Source organism: Miscanthus floridulus, chromosome 2 (assembly GCF_019320115.1).
Source record: "Miscanthus floridulus cultivar M001 chromosome 2, ASM1932011v1, whole genome shotgun sequence".
NCBI lineage: Eukaryota > Viridiplantae > Streptophyta > Magnoliopsida > Poales > Poaceae > Miscanthus > Miscanthus floridulus.
This window is the reverse complement of record NC_089581.1, coordinates 112626358-112645052: the sequence shown is the minus strand read 5'-3', so window position 1 is coordinate 112645052 and position 18695 is coordinate 112626358. Positions and strand designations below refer to the sequence as shown.

At 46.8% G+C, this 18695-nt stretch overlaps 2 protein-coding genes across 7 annotated transcripts; one reads left to right on the top strand and one right to left on the bottom strand.

Annotated features, from left to right (window-relative positions):
• The first annotated feature begins 8058 nt into the window (after positions 1-8058).
• LOC136539375 (uncharacterized) lies at positions 8059-11767 on the top strand. 6 transcript variants are annotated; one of them, XM_066531331.1, is made up of 5 exons: positions 8059-8425; positions 8534-8608; positions 8750-8839; positions 8923-9250; positions 10169-11767. In XM_066531331.1, exons 3-5 carry the CDS (start codon positions 8750-8752, stop codon positions 11308-11310), a joined length of 1560 nt encoding a protein of 519 aa, XP_066387428.1. In that variant the 5' UTR covers positions 8059-8425; positions 8534-8608; the 3' UTR covers positions 11311-11767. The 6 variants fall into 6 exon arrangements, with proteins under 6 accessions (XP_066387428.1, XP_066387426.1, XP_066387429.1 ...); XM_066531329.1 differs by having other exon boundaries at positions 8534-8626; XM_066531332.1 differs by having other exon boundaries at positions 8059-8454; positions 8557-8608.
• A 5077-nt stretch (positions 11768-16844) lies between these two features.
• On the bottom strand, positions 16845-18037 carry LOC136539374 (uncharacterized). Its single transcript, XM_066531326.1, has one exon. It carries the CDS (start codon positions 17951-17953, stop codon positions 17036-17038), a length of 918 nt encoding a protein of 305 aa, XP_066387423.1. The 5' UTR covers positions 17954-18037; the 3' UTR covers positions 16845-17035.
• Positions 18038-18695: the final 658 nt, after the last annotated feature.

Genomic DNA, 18695 nt, shown 5'->3' with positions numbered 1-18695 from the left:
GGTGTAATAGTATTTTCTCTAGGAAAGGATGCAATGGGCTTTCTATCCAGTTGCTGGTGGATGATCTAAAGATACAGATACTAACTTTTTAATATATCTTACCCAGGCAAGCCCCGGTGCATAACCCCTACTTTTCTGCAGTTTAAATTATATTTGTGCATCAAGTTTTAAGGAGTTGATTGAAACCCACTTGCATATATATATATATATATATATATATATATATATATATATATATATCTTTATCCTATGAGTCTTACTAGTATGACAGGATCGTGTAGAATGCTATGCTACAGGACTTCGGTAGAAGTCGAGTGATTGTCTGTCACTCGTGAGAGAGAGGAAATATATTACTAGATTATTATCACTTGAAATATATAAATGGTTGAAAGGAAAAATAGTGACCGGGTAGGGATATGGTTTGGGTATTGGTGGGTGTAAGAGGTTGCGTCGCCGTGGACGCGGGGCATGGCTTGGTTACACTGCTTTCCCTGTCTGTGTCGGTTAAGGACCGATCGTTGCATAAGCCATCGAGGCAAGTCACGGACTTATTATCCCGAGCACATACTTGGGTATGGGCGTTTGGAAGACTTGTTGCTCTCTTGTCGTGGATCCGACTCTTTCCGGACCGACTGTTAGGATTTTATTTTGGTGGAGGAGGTCCTTGCATCGCACTGAGTCCGAGACTCAGGGGCAAGGGCTTGGAGTCCCAGTTTCGACGGGACCTAGACACCCGGGACAGGAGAGTGATGGGTTGGTCCTGCTTGTGCCTTGGGTACAAGCGAGGCGTGTGTTTTCGGGGTACCTAGCTGGGGGCATTGATTCACGAATCGCCGGGCAATCCGGTACGGCTTGTTTCGTGTCTAGCACCGTAGTAAGAACTGAAAGATGAAAGATGGAAAGAAAAGAAAATCTGATTGCTTACCACCTACTTAAAAGTAGTATATGTGCTTACATAGAATGGTTAGTTAATGAACCAATGCACTGCTAATAAAAATTGAATATAAGGACGCACATTTAGTAATGCTTCCTGCAGATGTAATAAACCCATAAGCCAGATAGTCTTGCATATCCTTGGAGTCTTTTTCTTTCCTCCTGTCGGGTAAGTCTTGCTGAGTACAATTGAGTACTCAGGGTTTTATTCCCCCTGTTGCAGGTGACAGGTGGATGCTTGAGCTGACCCTTGTGTGTGGATACCTCCTGGTGGGCTCAACGAGGATTTCTTTACGTTGTGATCGTAGTTTATTTACAACTCTCACCAAATGTTTTTATAAAGGAAAGATTTATAATATGTTGTCATAACTTATACACTAATGCTTCATCATGCTATGAATATCTATTTATTTCCACGATAATTCTGATGACATGTTTATATTCCGCTATTACAATAAATTATTCATAACTTTGGTAATGATTACATTCTGCTGTTATACTAATAAATATTATACTCTGATGTTGTACTATAAGTGATGTAAGAAATGGTTAAGAATGATGTAAGCTTTATTCTCTCATTTGTGATCCTGATGGCAAAAATATGGATTTTCGGGTTCTCCCATGGGGTGTGCCCGACGGAACCGAGTAATTTAGTGTTCTCCCTCGAGTGCTTACTGTCTAATGGAATACAAGCACTCATGTGAGGCATTAGATTAGGCGGTTCTACCACACATATCATCAATTAAAAATAGAAACAAAAAAAAGAAAAAAAAGAAAACCTTTAGTCCCGGTTGGTAATACCAACCGGGACTAAAGGGCCGGCCCACGTGACCAGTCCGAGAGGCTTCTTTACCCCCAGTTGGTATTACCAACCGGGACTAAAGGTGGACCTTTAGTCCCGAGTGAGAAATCGGGACTAAAGGAGAGGCCCTTTAGTCCCGGATTCGTGCTCCCGGTTGGGAAACCGGGACTGAAGGGGTTTCCCAACCGGGAGTACAACTTGTTTCTATACTAGTGCGCCCTGCTCAAGGTGGAGTGCCGGAGGAGAGGTGGGTCGCGGCGCCTGCTCGACGAGGAGGAGGCTGCCGGACTGCGAGCTCGAGCACCTCTGACACCGCTTTCGGCTTCTCTACCTTCGACACCGCCTCCTCCTACCGCTTCTCCCCGGCCCAATCCTCTACTACTCTCTCTCTCTCTCTCTCTCTCTCTCTCTCTCTCTCTCTCTCTCTCTCTCTCTCTCTCTCTCCTTCCCTGCTTGAATCTGTGGACGACGACGGTGGTGAGGTGGAGCGGGACAGCACCAAGGTGGAGCGTGGAGGGGAAGGAGACCTCCATTGCTTGCCTCGACGCTGCCGCACCTCCGCCGCCTCGGCATGACCGTGGCGAGAAGAGGGTTGGCACCACCATGAGCCACCGCTAACCCACCTCCGGTTGTCCACGCATGCACGTGTGTGCCTCCACCGAGGCCGCCGTGTATGCCACTGCCGGCTCTCCACGGCAGCATAGGCATGGATGACCAATGGAGGTGAACGCTGACGCCAACCAAGTATTGGACAGAATGTCAATGAGACAAGCATGGAAGACTGGGTGGTGGTAACTCTAACATGTGCAATCCAAGGGTAACCGTATCTAGCTGTGCAGTCAAACAAACAAGATCCTCGTCTAGCCTGGCTCTACCGAGAAAATGAACCAAACAAACATGTGTTGCACCTATTAGGCCTGTGACTTGGTCGCTGGAGCCGCCGTCCTCTACTCCTCTGCTTCACGAAGACAAGAGAAGGGTAAGGATTAAGGTAGACATTTTGTTCGGGGTTCTCTACGCGAATACGTGACTCACTGGAATAGTAGTCTCAATGGTTTTGGCAATTATGAGATAAAACGAGGGCTCTTTTGGAAGATTGCCGCGACCACTGCGGATCCCTCCAGGACCGGCCTGCTTCTGTGCATGGGCCGGCTGCTCACCCGCGCCCGGGCCAGTTTGTTGGGCCGTGCTCGTGTCCGCGCCGCTGGGCCGCGCGGTTGACTAGGCCACTCGCGCCCCAGCCGCACGTGGGTCGGCCTGCCGTCGCTGCTGGGCCGTCCAGCCTACGGCGCGCCTGACCACGCCACTAGGCTGTGCAATGCCGTGCCTGTCCTGCCGCCTGGGCTGCTTGGCTCGCTGGACCAGGCCGACCTAGGCCGCTTTGGGCCCAAGGACCCTTTTAACTGTTTTGGTGTTTCATTAATTTCAGCAAGTGTCTAAATACTTGGAAATTGATAATAAAATGTAGAAAAATCATAAAAATACCAAACTAAGTTTGTTAGGCTCCTTAAATCATGATCTACCTGTTAGTATAGTTTGTTCACATAGTTTGATAATATTCATGGAAGCTATATAATTAATTTAAGGTGCTTAATATTGTAAAATATAAACTTATAGGAATTGTTGTGATAAATCGGTGATAGTGTTGGATCTGAAATTTTTATAGTAGGATCCTAGCAATATTAGGTACTCACTGTAAATTTGGTAGCTCCAGAATAATGAGTTGCTAAATAGATAATGACGCCCTATTTTGAATAATGATTAAATCGATAGACTAGAATAAAGAAACAACTTGGGTTTATATAACTAAAATAATTATTGAGAAATAACATCTTATCCGACAACGTGTATATGTAGCCTGAGTACGGTCGTTGTTAGAACTAGCCGTTAACTTGAGAGGCGTAAATCGTATTTTACGAGTCACGATTGCAGTCGATTAATTATGTCTTTGCATTGCATCGCATTGCATATCATATAGGTACGATCATGGAGCAACGAATCAATTGAAGGATGATTGGGAATCCAAAGAGGGTGTAATAGTATTTTCTCTAGGAAAGGATGCAATGGGCTTTCTATCCAGTTGCTGGTGGATGATCTAAAGATGCAGATACTAACTTTTTAATATATCTTACCCAGGCAAGCCCTGGTGCATAACCCCTACTTTTCTGCAGTTTAAATTATATTTGTGCATCAAGTTTTAAGGAGTTGATTGAAACCCACTTGCATATATATATATATATATATATATATATATATATATATATATATATATATATATATATATATATATATATATATATATATATATATATCCTATGAGTCTTACTAGTATGATAGGATCGTGTAGAATGCTATGTTACAGGACTTCGGTAGAAGTCGAGTGATTGTCTGTCACTCATGAGAGAGAGGAAATATATTACTAGATTATTATCACTTGAAATATATAAATGGTTGAAAGGAAAAATAGTGATGCACATACTTGGGTATGGGCGTTTGGAAGACTTGTTGCTCTCTTGTCATGGATCCGACTCTTTCCGGACCGACTGTTAGGGTTTTATTTTGGTGGAGGAGGTCCTTGCACCGCACTGAGTCCGGGACTCAGGGGCAGGGGCTTGGAGTCCCAGTTTGGACGGGACCTGGACACCCGGGACAAGAGAGTGATGGGTTGGTCCTGCTTGTGCCTTGGGTACAAGTGAGGCGTGTGTTTTCAGGGTACCCAGCTGGGGGCATTGATTCGCGAATCGCCGCGTAATCTGGTACGGCTTGTTTCGTGTCTAGCACCGTAGTAAGAACTGAAAGATGAAAGATGGAAAGAAAAGGAAATCTGATTGCTTACCACCTGCTTAAAAGTAGTATATGTGATTACATAGAATGGTTAGTTAATGAACCAATGCACTGCTAATAAAAATTGAATATAAGGACGCACATTTAGTAATGCTTTCTGTAGATGCAATAAACCCACAAGCCAGATAGTCTTGCATATCTTTGGAGTCTTTTTCTTTCCTCCTGTCGGGTAAGTCTTGCTGAGTACAATTGAGTACTCAGGGTTTTATTCCCCCTGTTGCAGGTGACAGGTGGATGCTAGAGCTGACCCTTATGTGTGGATACCTTCTGGTGGGCTCAGCGAGGATTCCTTTACGCTGTGATAGTAGTTTATTTATAACTCTCACCAAATGTTTTTATAAAGGAAAGATTTATAATATGTTGTCATAACTTATATACTAATGCTTCATCATGCCATGAATATCTATTTATTTCCGCGGTAATTCTGATCACATGTTTATATTCCGCTGTTACAATAAATTATTCATAACTTTGGTAATGATTACATTCCGCTGTTATACTAATAAATATTATACTCTGATGTTGTACTATAAGTGATGTAAGAAATGGTTAAGAATGATGTAAGCTTTATTCTCTTATTTGTGATCCTGATGGCAAAAATATGGATTTTCGGGTTCTCCCGTGGGGTGTGCCCGATGGAACCGAGTAATTTAGTGTTCTCCCTCGAGTGCTTAGTGTCTAATGGAAGACAAGCACTCCTGTGAGGCATTAGATTAGGCGGTTCTGCCACACATATCATCAATTAAAAATAGAAACAAAAAAAACAAAAAAAAGAAAACCTTTAGTCCCGGTTGGTAATACCAACCGGGACTAAAGGGTCGGCCCACGTGACCAGGCCGGGAGGCCTCTTTACCCCTGGTTGGTATTACCAACTGGGACTAAAGGAGGGGACCTTTAGTCCCGGATTCGTGCTCCCGGTTGGGAAACCGGGACTGAAGGGGTTTTCCAACTGGGAGTACAACTTGTTTATGTACCAGTGCGCCCTGCTCGAGGTGGAGTGCCGGAGGAGAGGTGGGTCGCGGCGCCTGCTCGACGAGGAGGAGGCTGCCGGACTGCGAGCTCGAGCACCTCTGACACCGCTTTCAGCTTCTCTACCTTCGACGCCGCCTCCTCCTACCGCTTCTCCCCGGCCCCAATCCTCTGCTACTCTCTCTCTCTCTCTCTCTCTCTCTCTCTCTCTCTCTCCTTCCCTGCTTGAATCTGTGGACGGCGCACGGCAGCGAGGTGGAGCGGGACGGCGCCAAGGTGGAGCGTGGAGGGGAAGGAGACCTCCATTGCTTGCCTCGACGCTGCCGCACCTCCGCCGCCTCGGCACGACCACGACGAGAAGAGGGTTGGCGCCACCATGAGCCACCGCTCACCCACCTCCGGTTGTCCACGCGCGCACGTGTGTGCCTCCACCGAGGCCGCCGTGTATGCCACCGCCGGCTCTCCACGATAGCATAGTCATGGATGACCAATGGAGGTGAACGCTGACGCCAACCAAGTATTGGACAGAATGTCAATGAGACAAGCATGGAAGACTGGGTGGTGGTAACTCTAACATGTGCAATCCAAGGGTAACCGTATCTAGCTGTGCAGTCAAACAAACAAGGTCCTCGTCTAGCCTGGCTCTACCAAGAAAATGAACCAAACAAGCATGTGTTGCACCTATTAGGCCTGTCCAGTGCTACCTTGGCTCTTTTGAGTCGGTCAGGCTACGAACGTCCAGACAAACAAACACGTCCGATGTTCTTACATGCCATGATGTCTCTTATATAAACCGACTAGCTCACTGGATTTAGCCATAGTAGACAATATAGATTTGTATGCGGATGGACACAAAGACTATAATACTCTCATCTCCGGCTAAAACAAGAGATCTTGTATACTCCGAAAATAGAGGTAGCTGCATACAACACAATATAAACAAAAAATAATAATAATTTTATCGGAACGATTTGCTTACAGGACATACGTTTATACTACCTTGGACTTTGCAGCATAACGCCTAATATAAACTAAAACTAATACGAGCAACAATCACACATATTATTTTCTTGCTCCTTTAATCCTCCCCCGTTCTTTTATGATGCACTTTTTGTAGCTGTCAGTGATACAACACTTACCAACCTTTTATCGGAGATGAAATGAACCCACTAACCAGGTAAGATAACAACGCACGTGGTATGGATTCTGGCCCTGATGGGCAGATTACTTGTGGCCCCTTTTTTTGCGGGTAGAATAATTTTTGGTGGCCTTGTGGGGTCGACAGCACATTTGGAACGACCGGCCAGCCTGAACTGTGTTTGTAAACAACGGATACCTCTAAGGCAAATGATTTTATATCATAATAACGGATCATCTAGGTATTAATTAACCACAGAGATGAACCGATGTGATTAGGATATAAAAATAATAATATGAAAATGTGAAGTTTGCGGATTATGCAGCCGGTACGGTCCATTTGAGATTCTGAATGGACTAGGTCGAGTGGTCGACTAAAGATAGAAATAAAACTTCGAAGTCAGCCTTTGTTTGGAGCGTGGGAAGTTCCTCAGTTTCTACGTACAGTAAATCGTTTTATGTGAGTAGTACGTGACACTTCATAGTTTTTTCTGCTATGGACCCGGTTCTGTGGATCTTTGGTCGTCTACTTCGTGAAGCAACGGGGCTCAAGGGCTGAGGGGACAAAACAGGAGGGGCTTCGAGGGCAAAGCATCCCGCCCCGTAATGGGTCATTTCGCTTCGTTAAAAAAATAAGTTGAAATAATATTTCAGCTAATTTATTAGAAAAGAAAAATATTGTTTCAACTAAAAAACAAGCTGAAAATTATAAATTATAAGAGAAATAAACTAGACCAATATTCGTTCAGATAGTACAAAACCATTCCGGTATTCCCCTATGCCAGCGTGTTCGGCTGATCTACTTTCAGCTTGTTTCAGCTTATTTTTTCTCACAAAATATTATTGAATCAGCCAAAATCAATCGAAATCCACTACGCACCGGATCAGCCGAACACGCTTGCTGCTGCTTTTCTTTTGTACTGCGTGCCATGTATTTGTTGCAGTGGACCATAGCCATCAGCCATCGCTATCCGTGTTGAAGATGCAAATAAAGCAGCACATCAATAACTAAACTGCAGATATCTCCGTGGTTTTTATTTTTATTTTCACAAACACTGATTAGATATTGACGGCAAATTATATCGAGACAAAAAAAACTAGTTGATGACAAAGATCATTATTTTTTGATTGGTTGATGACAAATGTTCTGTTCGCTGGGCTGATAAGTCATGACTAAAAGAACTAGAGGATGATTTTTTGTGAGAGAAAAATACTATTAATTAAAAATATAGGCAAGCGAACAGGAAACATTACGAACTACAGTGTCTTTCGGAACGCAGATTTGAGCCAGATTTTTATCCGCACACATATTTTAACGCACATACTAGTAACAACCAACAACACCTACTTTCTCCTCTGGAATTGTGATTCTTGACCACAAAGTGGCAGCCTTGACACATCTCCGTCTCCGTCCCCAACCCCACCTCGCTTCGCTCCTTCCATGCATATGCAGCAGCCAACAGTCACAGCTAAGCAGAGCCCTAGAAAGATTATAGAGACTATCGAGAGGTATCAAATCCCTATCTCCATCCCCATCTCCCACACTACCCATGATGCATCAGTAAATCATAGCAGGTGAAAAAAAAAAGGCATGTGAGCCGAGAGAGAAACAGGAAAGAAGAAGGAAGAAAAAAAAGGAAGCCGCAGGGGCTGCTGGGCTGACGCTACGGACAGCCGCCTGCACCAGTATCCAGCCGCGAAAGAATTGAGAAGATCCGAGACCGAGTTCGACGAGGGGAGGTGCGACAAAGATATATCGCCACGGAAAGGTTTCCTTTTTTCCCCTGTTTATTACGCGCAATAATCCTCTCTTTTTTGTGGTCTCCCTGTTTTTCTGTATATTGTTAGAGCTTTTGCTGTTGCTTCGGTAGCTAAGAAGTGGCTGTTCTTCACGGGGACAACAGAAAGAGAGAGAGAAATTTGGTTAGTTGTCCAATTAAGGTTGGTTTCTTGTTTATGGTTATATATAAGCTGTTGCGTTAGGGTTAACAGCTTTGGTGAAATTGGATTTTGAGGTTACTTTGGGTTGCGACAACATGAATGTGATGTGATATCTTTTTGCAGATGCAGGATCTGAACAAGTTTTATGCTTCTTTCTGGAAGCAATCTAGCAGTTCATTTAGTAGCCTACACTCTGTTCATGAGCATAAGCTGGTGAGGGGGAATAGCTAGATTTTTTTTCTCCCATGTAAGTTAGTCTAAATTTATCTTGCTAAAGAAGAGTTTTTGGTGCCCAGATGAATTTGGGTTCGAGGCGCAATCAAACCCAAGAAGTTTCCACCAATTCCAGTAAACGCAAATCGTTGTCCAAAATTGTCGACCTGAATTCAGATGTTAGGACTTCAATTAGGAGAAAATCTGATGCTTATCACAGAGTGATTGACTTGGAGAAGCCATTGATTTCTGGTGATGCGGTGGAAGCTATTGGTTGCTCTGGCTTTGGCAACCTTGCCAACCAAAATGGCAAGTCTCAGGATGGTTCATGCTGCATTTCACCAGAGAACACCTCACTTGCAGAGTCTCTTCAGTTGTGTAGAGACTGGAACACATCACGTGTAAGCGCTGGTGAGTCTCTATTTAACCTTTGCATCTTGTGCTAACATGTTTCAGAACTACTTGGATGCAAGCGTGTTGCTGCTATCTTGTATGACCTATTTTATGACTGTACCGATTGCTCATGCATATGTGTCTATAATTTGAGCCTTTGATGAAAAAAAAAACTGTAGTGCTCAATTAATGCATGCTTGACAAGGCTAAAAGTTGTGTCTCAGGATCCTATTGCCGCACTGTTTGTTCACTGTCATCAGACAGTTACATAAATAGCTAAAAGTTGTTATGTATCTGCTAAGTACTAGCAGTAATTGAGTTTTGAAGGACGAGATCAATGTCATTTGACTAGTTAGATGTTTTTTTTTCTCGGGAGATCTGCATATCATTATATTAATCAGAGAAAGAAATATTTTACAATCTTTCACAGAAAGGAAAAACAGCTATATTACGACAATGTGGTCTTTCTCAATTCTATCCACATTTGCATTCAAATATTTTCTGCATTTTTAAGGAAGTTTTGTTGCTAGCAAGCTCTACTGGGACTATTTCAATGCAAAGTTCAGTTTAGGACAGGTCAAGAACCTGGATGACATATTTGTTGCTCTAATATACCTCTAGATCTATGTCTACTAACTAAAATTTATAAACTTCTATGTCAATAATTCATTTGAGAGTTCCAAGTTCTGCAAATCCGTATATTCCTATTGTAGGATCATTCATGCTTTAGAGCTTTAGTTGGTATATTAGACATGTCATGAATTCGACATTACCACAAGTCCAAGATCACAATGAGATTATTGGAGCATTTTCAGGTTTTATTCTCCTTACTTTATTCTCGTGTGCGATGCCTCGTTCATTGCAAGCTAAATCATAATCCAACAAGATGGCCTGCACATAGACCTTCATGACTATTCTAACCTTATGCATTTCCAGGTTCAGTTGGATCTAGTGACACTCCGGATTGTCAGTCCCCTATCAAAACAAGTAACACTGAAGCAAGACATTCACTATTTGACCTGAATGTTCCTCAAGAAGAAAGCCTTCTTGTGCCTTCTTTGTTTCCTTCTTCCTCGACGTACCGTGGAAATTTTTCAGACAACCCTAGAGAAGCTTCTGAAAAAGAATGTGTCGCTGGTTCTGGTATGAAAGGATCTTCCATTACGGTGATCACGCCCAACTCAGCTGCAGATAGTTCAAGGGATGTGGTAACTGAATCCTCAGTTCAACAGAAGTTCCTTTTTGACCTTAATGTGTCACCTGAAAGCACTGACATGCCATCAGAAATCAGCGATTATAGAGATAAGGTTGTAAATAATGATGTAAGTAAAGGAACAACACCCGATCATTCTTTCTCGACGAAAAATAGCCTGCATGCAGAAACTTCTACCAAGCATGTGGTTCCTGGAACTGATCATATGTTGGGACACAAGGATGACAGTCACGTGCTTCTCACAGCCCCAACAACTAGTGGTATCAATAAGGTTCAGCCGCCAGAGTCTGGAACCATTAACAAGGAGTTTTTTATCCCTGGATCTCCTCTTGTTGATAATAATTTCCATTCAAGACTTGGGATATCCCACAATGGAGCATCAAATATTCAGGAGTTAAGCATGCTTCAAGATAAGGTTGATGATGATGGCACAACAGCTGATATTGCAGCTAGAACCCTTCTTTCCATTTTTCAGCATAGTTCTGAATGCATGGCTCATTGCTTTGGAAGCAGCAATCAGACAGCAGCTCAGAACGGGAACGATGAGCCTCGGCCTTCATTGGACTCGTTCGAGAAAATCGTGTTGAATCTAGAGGAGATCAAAGATGACGGGCAATCCATCAATGTGTCACCACCCTATAATGAAGGACCAGCATGTCGGATCAAGCTAAAGAGAGGGAGGGGTATGAGGAATTTTCAGAGGGAGATAATTCCTGGGCTTCTTCTAGGGAGGCAAGAGATATGCGAGGACTTAGAATTTATAGGTTATGAGCCAAAGAAAACTCGGTCCAGGAAAACCCGCAAGGGTCCAGGTGCATCCTCAACTCGACCAAGGCCGCCCAAACGTGGAGCTGTCAAGCACTGACCAAGAGCATTTGCATTCCGTGGCAGGGTGCCATAAGGCAGGCAATTCAGAACAGGAGAGTTCATTCTAACCATGTGAATATTCGTGTGTATCAAGCCTAGTTTCAAAATCTGGTTTGCTAGTGACCATTTAGTTGGGGATATTCTTTTCTTTCTTTTCCCTCTTATTATATCTTCGATGAAGTGATCAGACTGTTAGATTCAAGCCTTTTGCCATTATATATTTGAAAGTTCAGCAATGAAGACGCAGTCATAGTGCCACAATGATCAGTCTCGAAATTCTAGACTTCGATCAGAGTCGATGAAGGCAAAATGGTTGTATCCTGATGATAGCCTAGCATTTTCATCTTGAGTTATACTACCTTGGATTAGTGCGAAAATGTATACTTCCCTGTGTCAAATATTGTTTTGTCTCTCGACTGCTTCATCTCTCGACAGCCCTCACTTCAATTCAGGCGATTGGACCGGTTTCACTGACCTGTGAGGCAAAGAAATCCTGTCTGTTAGTACAATTGACGACCATCAGCCTGTTCGTTTCGGATTATTTACTGCTGGCTGGTTCGGTGTGAGAGAAAAATAATATTTTAGCTTATAATCCACGATCATATACGAGCAAGCGAACATGCTGCATACTGATGGGTCCTAGTGGTCCCAGATTTGCTGTCCTTTGCGCAGCATTAACAATGCACCATGCGAAATTTGACCAGAAATACAGTGCCTTGATCTCTTCTCCAGGTCGCCTGATCTTGCGACGTCGTCTCGTCTCCATTGATGAGCAAGAGGCCATGTGGAAGTACAGGCAGGATAATAATGCCCCGGTGTCACGAGACATCGATCAGGGATCGCCGCCGGCAAGCTCGGGGGAGTACTGCGTCCACTGAACTGTTAACTGTGTCGAGTAAAAGTTGATGGTCCCAATCACAGTCATTGAGAGGTAGGGTAGGTATTCAAGCAAGGCTACTGCTTGCTATACTAGTATCATGATCCAAGTTGCTGAACCGCCAACCCGGTGAAGTATGAGTGGATTCTCTTTGCGAGCGATCTGGTCGGTCGGTCGGTGCATGAAATTCGATTCGATGCTGGGTGGGCGACATCTGGAGCTGTGGTTGAATCGATGACCCCTAACCTGAGGCCTGAACTGAGAACTCGTCCTCACCACCATGCATGATGACCTGAGAGCTACTAGTAGCTGTAGTAGTGGACTGTTACTGTAATACTGTTACTCCATCTCCATGAGACCAGCATGATCCAGGCGAAGCCGTATGATCCTCGCATCGCATCCGCCATCAGTCCATCATCACCCATCTCCTGCAATAAAAGGGGAGGACATGGTCGGTGGCAAAGCCCAGCGCTGCATGATTGGCGCTAGATTTTACTGCCGTCGCCAGAGGGACACGGCACTGGCATGCAAATGCAAATGCAAATGCATTCTCGGCTCTCCTCCACTCCACCATCATTCAGGGACGCAGCGGCAGCGCAGAGCCCGTATCGTACTCGTACGTCGCACCGGTCCTTGCGCAGGTTGCATGCAGCGCAGCGCACTGTTGCTCACTGAAACGCAGGCAAGTTATGCCCGTGCTGCTGATTGCTGTGCAGACAGTGCAGTGCAGGTATACGGCGACTCGGTCATCGGCTCATCGCTGCGCTGCATGCAACCTGCGCAAGGAATAACTCGCGTGGGCCCCGGGGTCCAGAGAGAGCCAGGCCCTGTGTACTGGATGTGGAGTGTCTTCAAACTCTTTCCATGAGTACGGCCTTGTTTAGATCGCAAGAGTTAGAAAAATTTGGCACTGTAGCACTTTCGTTTGTATTTGACAATTATTGTCCAATCATAGACTAACTAGGCTCAAAAGATTTTCGTCTCGTAATTTATAATCAAACTGTGTAATTAGTTATTTTTTTTATCTACATTTACTGCTGCATGCATGTGTCCCTAGATTCGATGTGATGGAGAGAGAGTGAAAAAACTTGGAACTTTGAAGCAATCTAAACAAGGCCTACGTCGCTCGTTGAGCCTTCAGAGTTCATGTTTGACCATGTGAGGGTGAACAGTGAAGCAATAACCACTCCGGCCTCGTTCAGTCCTCCCCTAAAGTTTACTCCATATCCCATCGAATATTTAGACAGTTTGTGACTAATTTGCGAGACGAATCTTTTAAGTCTAATTAGTTTATGATTGGACAATGTGGTGCTACAGTAATACATGTGCTAAATGACGGATTAATTATGGTTAATAAATTCGTCTCGCGCATTACCGACGGATTCTGTAATTTGTTTTTTTATTAGTATCCGAACATCACATGCGACATCCTATGTGACATTCCAAAACTTTACCCCATGGATTTAAACAACGCCTCACTCACTCATCACTCTGGGCAGCAGGCAGGAGTCAGAAGTACTGTACGTTCCAATCTCCTGGAGTGAGGTCAAGTCTATAGTGGTTAGCTAGCAATGACGGTTGATTATTCAGTTCTGAGCGTTGGTGGCGTCACGTGGAAGCATGGTAACAACAGGTACCAGAGGTGACGAGATGCAGGCACGGCGGTATGCATCGCATCCTCCATGCTGTGGTGTTCCCAGCCAGGTAGCCGGCTCAGGACAGTCCGATAGGCGGAGTAAATGAGTGCCGTCGCTCACTTGCCTGCATTTGGATGGATGGAATCCATCATACTACGTAGTATAATAATAACTACTTAAGAGAGAAAGAAAAAAAGAACTGGTAGTCTCCATTCAGTCGTTCAGTATTGGATCTTGTGACCGTCAGTAAATCTCCTGTCGTCAGAGAGCTCTTGCCTTTCCCAAAGAGAAGAACTCAAGGCTTCTGGTCTCGGGAAACGCCGCTGCGAAAATTCAGGGCAAGTCTGGTTGCGGCGAGAACGTGAGGTTCCGGTGAGCACAAGCATCCCCGGTGGTAGATGCGGCAAGTGAAAGCAGAGGTGATTCTCGTCGCCACCCACGCTCAACGAACCTGCGGCAACAACACACACGGGAGAAACGTCGCTCCGGCGCGGCCGATGCGATGTGATGTTTACCCAATGATGATTGGTGCTTACGGAGACACTAGTGGTCCAGTTGCACAGTCGCAGTCACAGCCTCCCACTCCTTGTCTGGTCAGGTGTGCCTCTGCAAGAGACATGGTAACATGCCAATAGCTCAGCACCTCCCTGAGAAAATTGGTGGGGCCCAGTGTCAGCCATCCAGATGTATACGCCATGCCATGTCAGCCAGATCTACACAGTCGCTTCTGGGGGAGGAGATGCATAATCACACAGCTAATTTGTATACCACTGTTCGAACCTCTGTCAACCTGTGATGGACATGTCGGATCCTTTTGCCGTTCTGGATAAGCATCTACTACCAAGCGTGCGTGCGTGCACAAAAACACGTTCGTAGTTGTGCAGAGTACCTGCACCATGCAACGCAACGTTTAACGCTTCGAATAATTCAGCTAGCAAACGTGGTTTCAGCTACGCAAGTGTACCATCAGTGTGCACATCCGCCATTGTGGATACAGGGGATTTCAGGTGTGTGCCAAACGAAGCAATTTGTGGCATGTAGACATGTAGTGACCTAACAACCCGTACTAGTAAGTTTTTTTTTCCTCTAAGGCTGTCTCGAGCATGAGACCCGTTACGGAACCCAAATCTAAAATAAATCTCCAACACAATACCTATAGTCTGCAACAGAGTATCTATATGAAAGACCTATTTTTGATGCCCAAATCTGAGTATTCTTTTTCCTGAAGACCCATTTGCAGAAATGGGTGTCTTTTGGGTCTTGTTGTTGAAAAATAGGTATTGAACCATTTGCCTGTAGCACTACTTAAAGAAAGAAGGCCCTGTTCGGCTTATCCCATATTCGGCTTGTTCGGCTTTTTTTTTTCAGCCGGAACAGTGTTTTTCTCTTGCAACAATTCAGCCATAACAGTGCTTTTCAACCTGTTTCAGCTAAGTTTCAGACCAGCGAACGGGCCTAGGTCTTTATTTTGGGTCGGCGGTTGTCCAAACAGTCTGACAACTAGTACTCCATTATTTTCAGGTAAAAGAAAAAAGTGGTAGGATTGGAGGTACTGCTACTAAACTTTGGTTATTACTTATTAGGCCCAGTTTAGTTGCCAATTTTTTTGGCAAAACGTTACTGTAGCATTTTCGTTGTTATTTGGCAATTAGTGTCCAATCATAGTCTAATTAGGCTTAAAAGATTCGTCTCGTGGATTTCGTCTAAACTGTGTAATTAGTTTTATTTTTTATTTATATTTAATGCTTCGTGCATGCGTCTAAAGATTCGATGTGATGAAAAATCTTAAAAAATTTGACGTTTTGGAGGAGAACTAAACAGTCCCTTAGTGCTATGTCACTACATGCCCCATCTCTCGATTTTGATAGTCGAGGTCACATCTCTCGAAAGGACTTCGTCGGACATTCAAAGGGAACAGGGAAAATGGACTGTGTCACTACTGTGTGGCATGCGTTGTCGCTCCACAAGAGCCTTTGGACGCAAGCAAAGCAAGCGCCGAGCAGGCAGCGGCTGGCCGATTGGACCTCGCATTTACTTCACATTAACCATCCCGGACGCCTTTCGGCTTGTTCGGCTGACAATAAAAAAACACTGTTCACGGCTGAATCTGTGAGAGAAAAATACTGTTTCGGATGAAAAAAGAAACAGATCGGGCCAGATTTGGGGTCAGCCGAACAAGCCCTTTGCCTGGATTGCAGTTGCCACCAAACGAAAGCGCGAGCCAACGAAGAACACGAACGGGGAGACAGCGAGCAACGCCCCCTGCTGCGATTTCTTTCTGTGTGATCTGAAGAAAGAAAAAGGAAAAGCGACAGGGACAGCGCAGGACAAGAGAAAGAGAGACTGTCGTCAGAGAGCAGCTAGCAAGCAAAGCATGGGAGTGAGGTAGCAGCAGCAGGACAGCGCCATGACAAAGGGACCAAGCGAGCGAGCATGGAGCTCGTCTAGTACCGTCCAACACGAGCCCGGCACCGGGCGACCTCCCTCTTGGCCTGGCTTGCCAAGATGTCGCCAACCCCCGGCCCTTTTACTCCCATCATGCCAAATCGCGTGTCACGGAAACCCTTTCGCGCTGCAAAAATCATGATCCCAGTCCCACGCAGGCTCCCAGCCATTGATCGACGGCGAGAGGAAGAAGAGAACACGAGCGCTGCGCCAAAAGCACTTCAAACCCGCGCGACAAATCTCTGCGCTGGAACAGACGAACAGCGGGGGTGAGAAGCCGTGACCGTGAATCTCGGTCGCTGTCACGGGGAGCCGTCCGGGCGATCGGAGCCGTGCACGGGGGGACACGCACGGCCATGATTCGAGAGGCTGATCTGGGACTGGGAGGCTTTGTTGGTCTTCTGGTGTCCTCTGCAAAGTGCACGAGAGCAGAAGCAAAGAAGGCCAAGGTACATTGCAAGCAGAGCGATGCGATTGCAAGAGACGGGGAGGAGCTGGACAGACGAAAGCAAAATGTTTCTATACCATTTCAAGATTCAAACCCAAAAAAAAAAAAAAAAATAGGCAGCGGTTTTTGTACTGATTTTTACACGCACGGCAGAGGGCTCCATTCCTGTTGCCATCCAGTGATCCACACCTGACACTCCGGAAAAGTAAAGGGCGTACCCAGTGCAAGCCAACAATGCTAGAGAAGCCTAGCGATTAGCGATGGGGGTTAACGGTCACGGTGGTCGGTTAGCGCGATCCGGAGTCAGCGGCGGCGGCTAGACCTTGTAGATGATGAGGAAGCAGGGGAGCACGGCGCGGCTGTCGAGGACCACCAGCTCGCCGTTGCCCATGTCCACGGAGTTGTAGGCGGTCGCGGCGGAGCCGTGGGCGTGGCGCGGGGACGGGTGGTTGGCGGGGCAGACGCGGCCGGCGATGACGCGGCACACCAGCATCGCCCTTCGCCCAGTGGTGGCAGCGCCGCCGCCGCCGCCGGCGCTGGCGTGCGCAGCCCCGCTGCAGGCGAACGTGCGCACGGCGGAGACCGAGGCGCCGAGGCGGCAGGTGGCGACGCCCGCGCCGAACACCCCGCCGGGCGCGTCGGCGGGGGCGTGGCACTGGAACCGCATCATCTCGTTGCCGTCGGCGCCGCACCGCGACGCGGCGCCGTGCGCGCGGGCCGCCGCCCTGGCCTCCTCGAACCGCGCCACCGCGCGCGACGCGCTGTGCACGCGGAACAGCGCCTCCACCGACGGCTCCGGCGCCCCCGCGCCCGCGCCTCCTCCTCCCCACCCGGACGCGAAGATGAGCTCCACGACCCGCCGCGACGAGTGGCCCTCGGGCAGCTCCGCCATCGTGAGGAACGCCGAGGTCACGGGCTGCGCCGGCGCCGGCGACGGCATGAACAGCGCCCCGGCGGCGGCCGCGTCCTTCGCCTTCGCCATCGGCTTGGGCTTCTTCTTGGGCCGCGGACGCGGCTCCCGCGCTTCCCTCCGCCTCTCCCGCTCCCTCCCCATCTTCTTCCTCCTGGCCTGCTGGGCGTACGCCACGGCGTCCATCACGTCCGCTGCCGCCGCCGTGGCGCAGGAGAAGGGCAGAGGTGGCGGCGGCTTCTTGGCCGGGGGCGGCGCGATGGCGGCGTCGGTGACGGCGTAGGAGGACCTGCAGCTGAGCGAGCGCACCCACGCCGTCGCCATTGTCCGTCGCCCCGGCAGCTCCAGCTCCAGCTCCAGCTCCTGTGGTTGGCCTTGGCCTTCGGGGGTGGGTGGTGGTGGACTGGTGGTGGCCGGCAGACGGCTGGCTCGTCTCCGGGTGTTATTATGGCTGCGGATTTATTCGCAACCCTGCCGGTGGGGCGCCGTGTCGCTGACAATACTGTTACGCTGCACTTGTTGCACCGGCTGACTAGACTATCCCGCCTCTAATATCCGTCAGTGACAGGTGGGGACAGCCTTTTCGGTCCAGGATGTCAGTGACAGTAGTCAGCCGTGATGGGAGTAGCTACCCTTCTGTGCTGCCCGCCTCTAATATCTGCATGCCTCCCTGCTGTGCTGCCCGGCTGCCCTCCTCCTAGGCCTCGTTTAGATCGCGAAAAAATTTCAAACCGATGAATAGTATCACTTTCGTCTTATTTGACAAATATTGTCCAATCGTGGACCAACTAGGCTCAAAAGATTCATCTCGTGATTTTCAACTAAACTGTGTAATTAGTTATTTTTTTTACCTACATTTAATACTCCATGCAAGCGACTAAAAATTGATGTAATGGAAAGAGAGTGAAAAAACTTGGAATTTGGGTGTCATCTAAACAAGGCCCTAGAATCCGTCCCCCACCGCTTTCGCTGCTGTGTTTTTTTTTGTCTCTTTTTCAGCCTTTCTTTTCTCCTTTTATGTTTTGTGCTCTTTTTTAGAGGAGCTGCTGTGGTGCAAGATCTGCAG

Coding starts and splice junctions, on each gene's coding strand:
- LOC136539374 (XM_066531326.1), bottom strand. CDS start 17,953: ATGGCGACGGCGTGGGTGCGCTCGCTCAGCTGCAGGTCCTCCTACGCC.
- LOC136539375 (XM_066531331.1), top strand. CDS start 8,750: ATGCAGGATCTGAACAAGTTTTATGCTTCTTTCTGGAAGCAATCTAGC. Junction 8,840..8,922: donor CTGTTCATGAGCATAAGCTG/GTGAGGGGGAAT, acceptor TTTGGTGCCCAG/ATGAATTTGGGTTCGAGGCG. Junction 9,251..10,168: donor CACATCACGTGTAAGCGCTG/GTGAGTCTCTAT, acceptor ATGCATTTCCAG/GTTCAGTTGGATCTAGTGAC.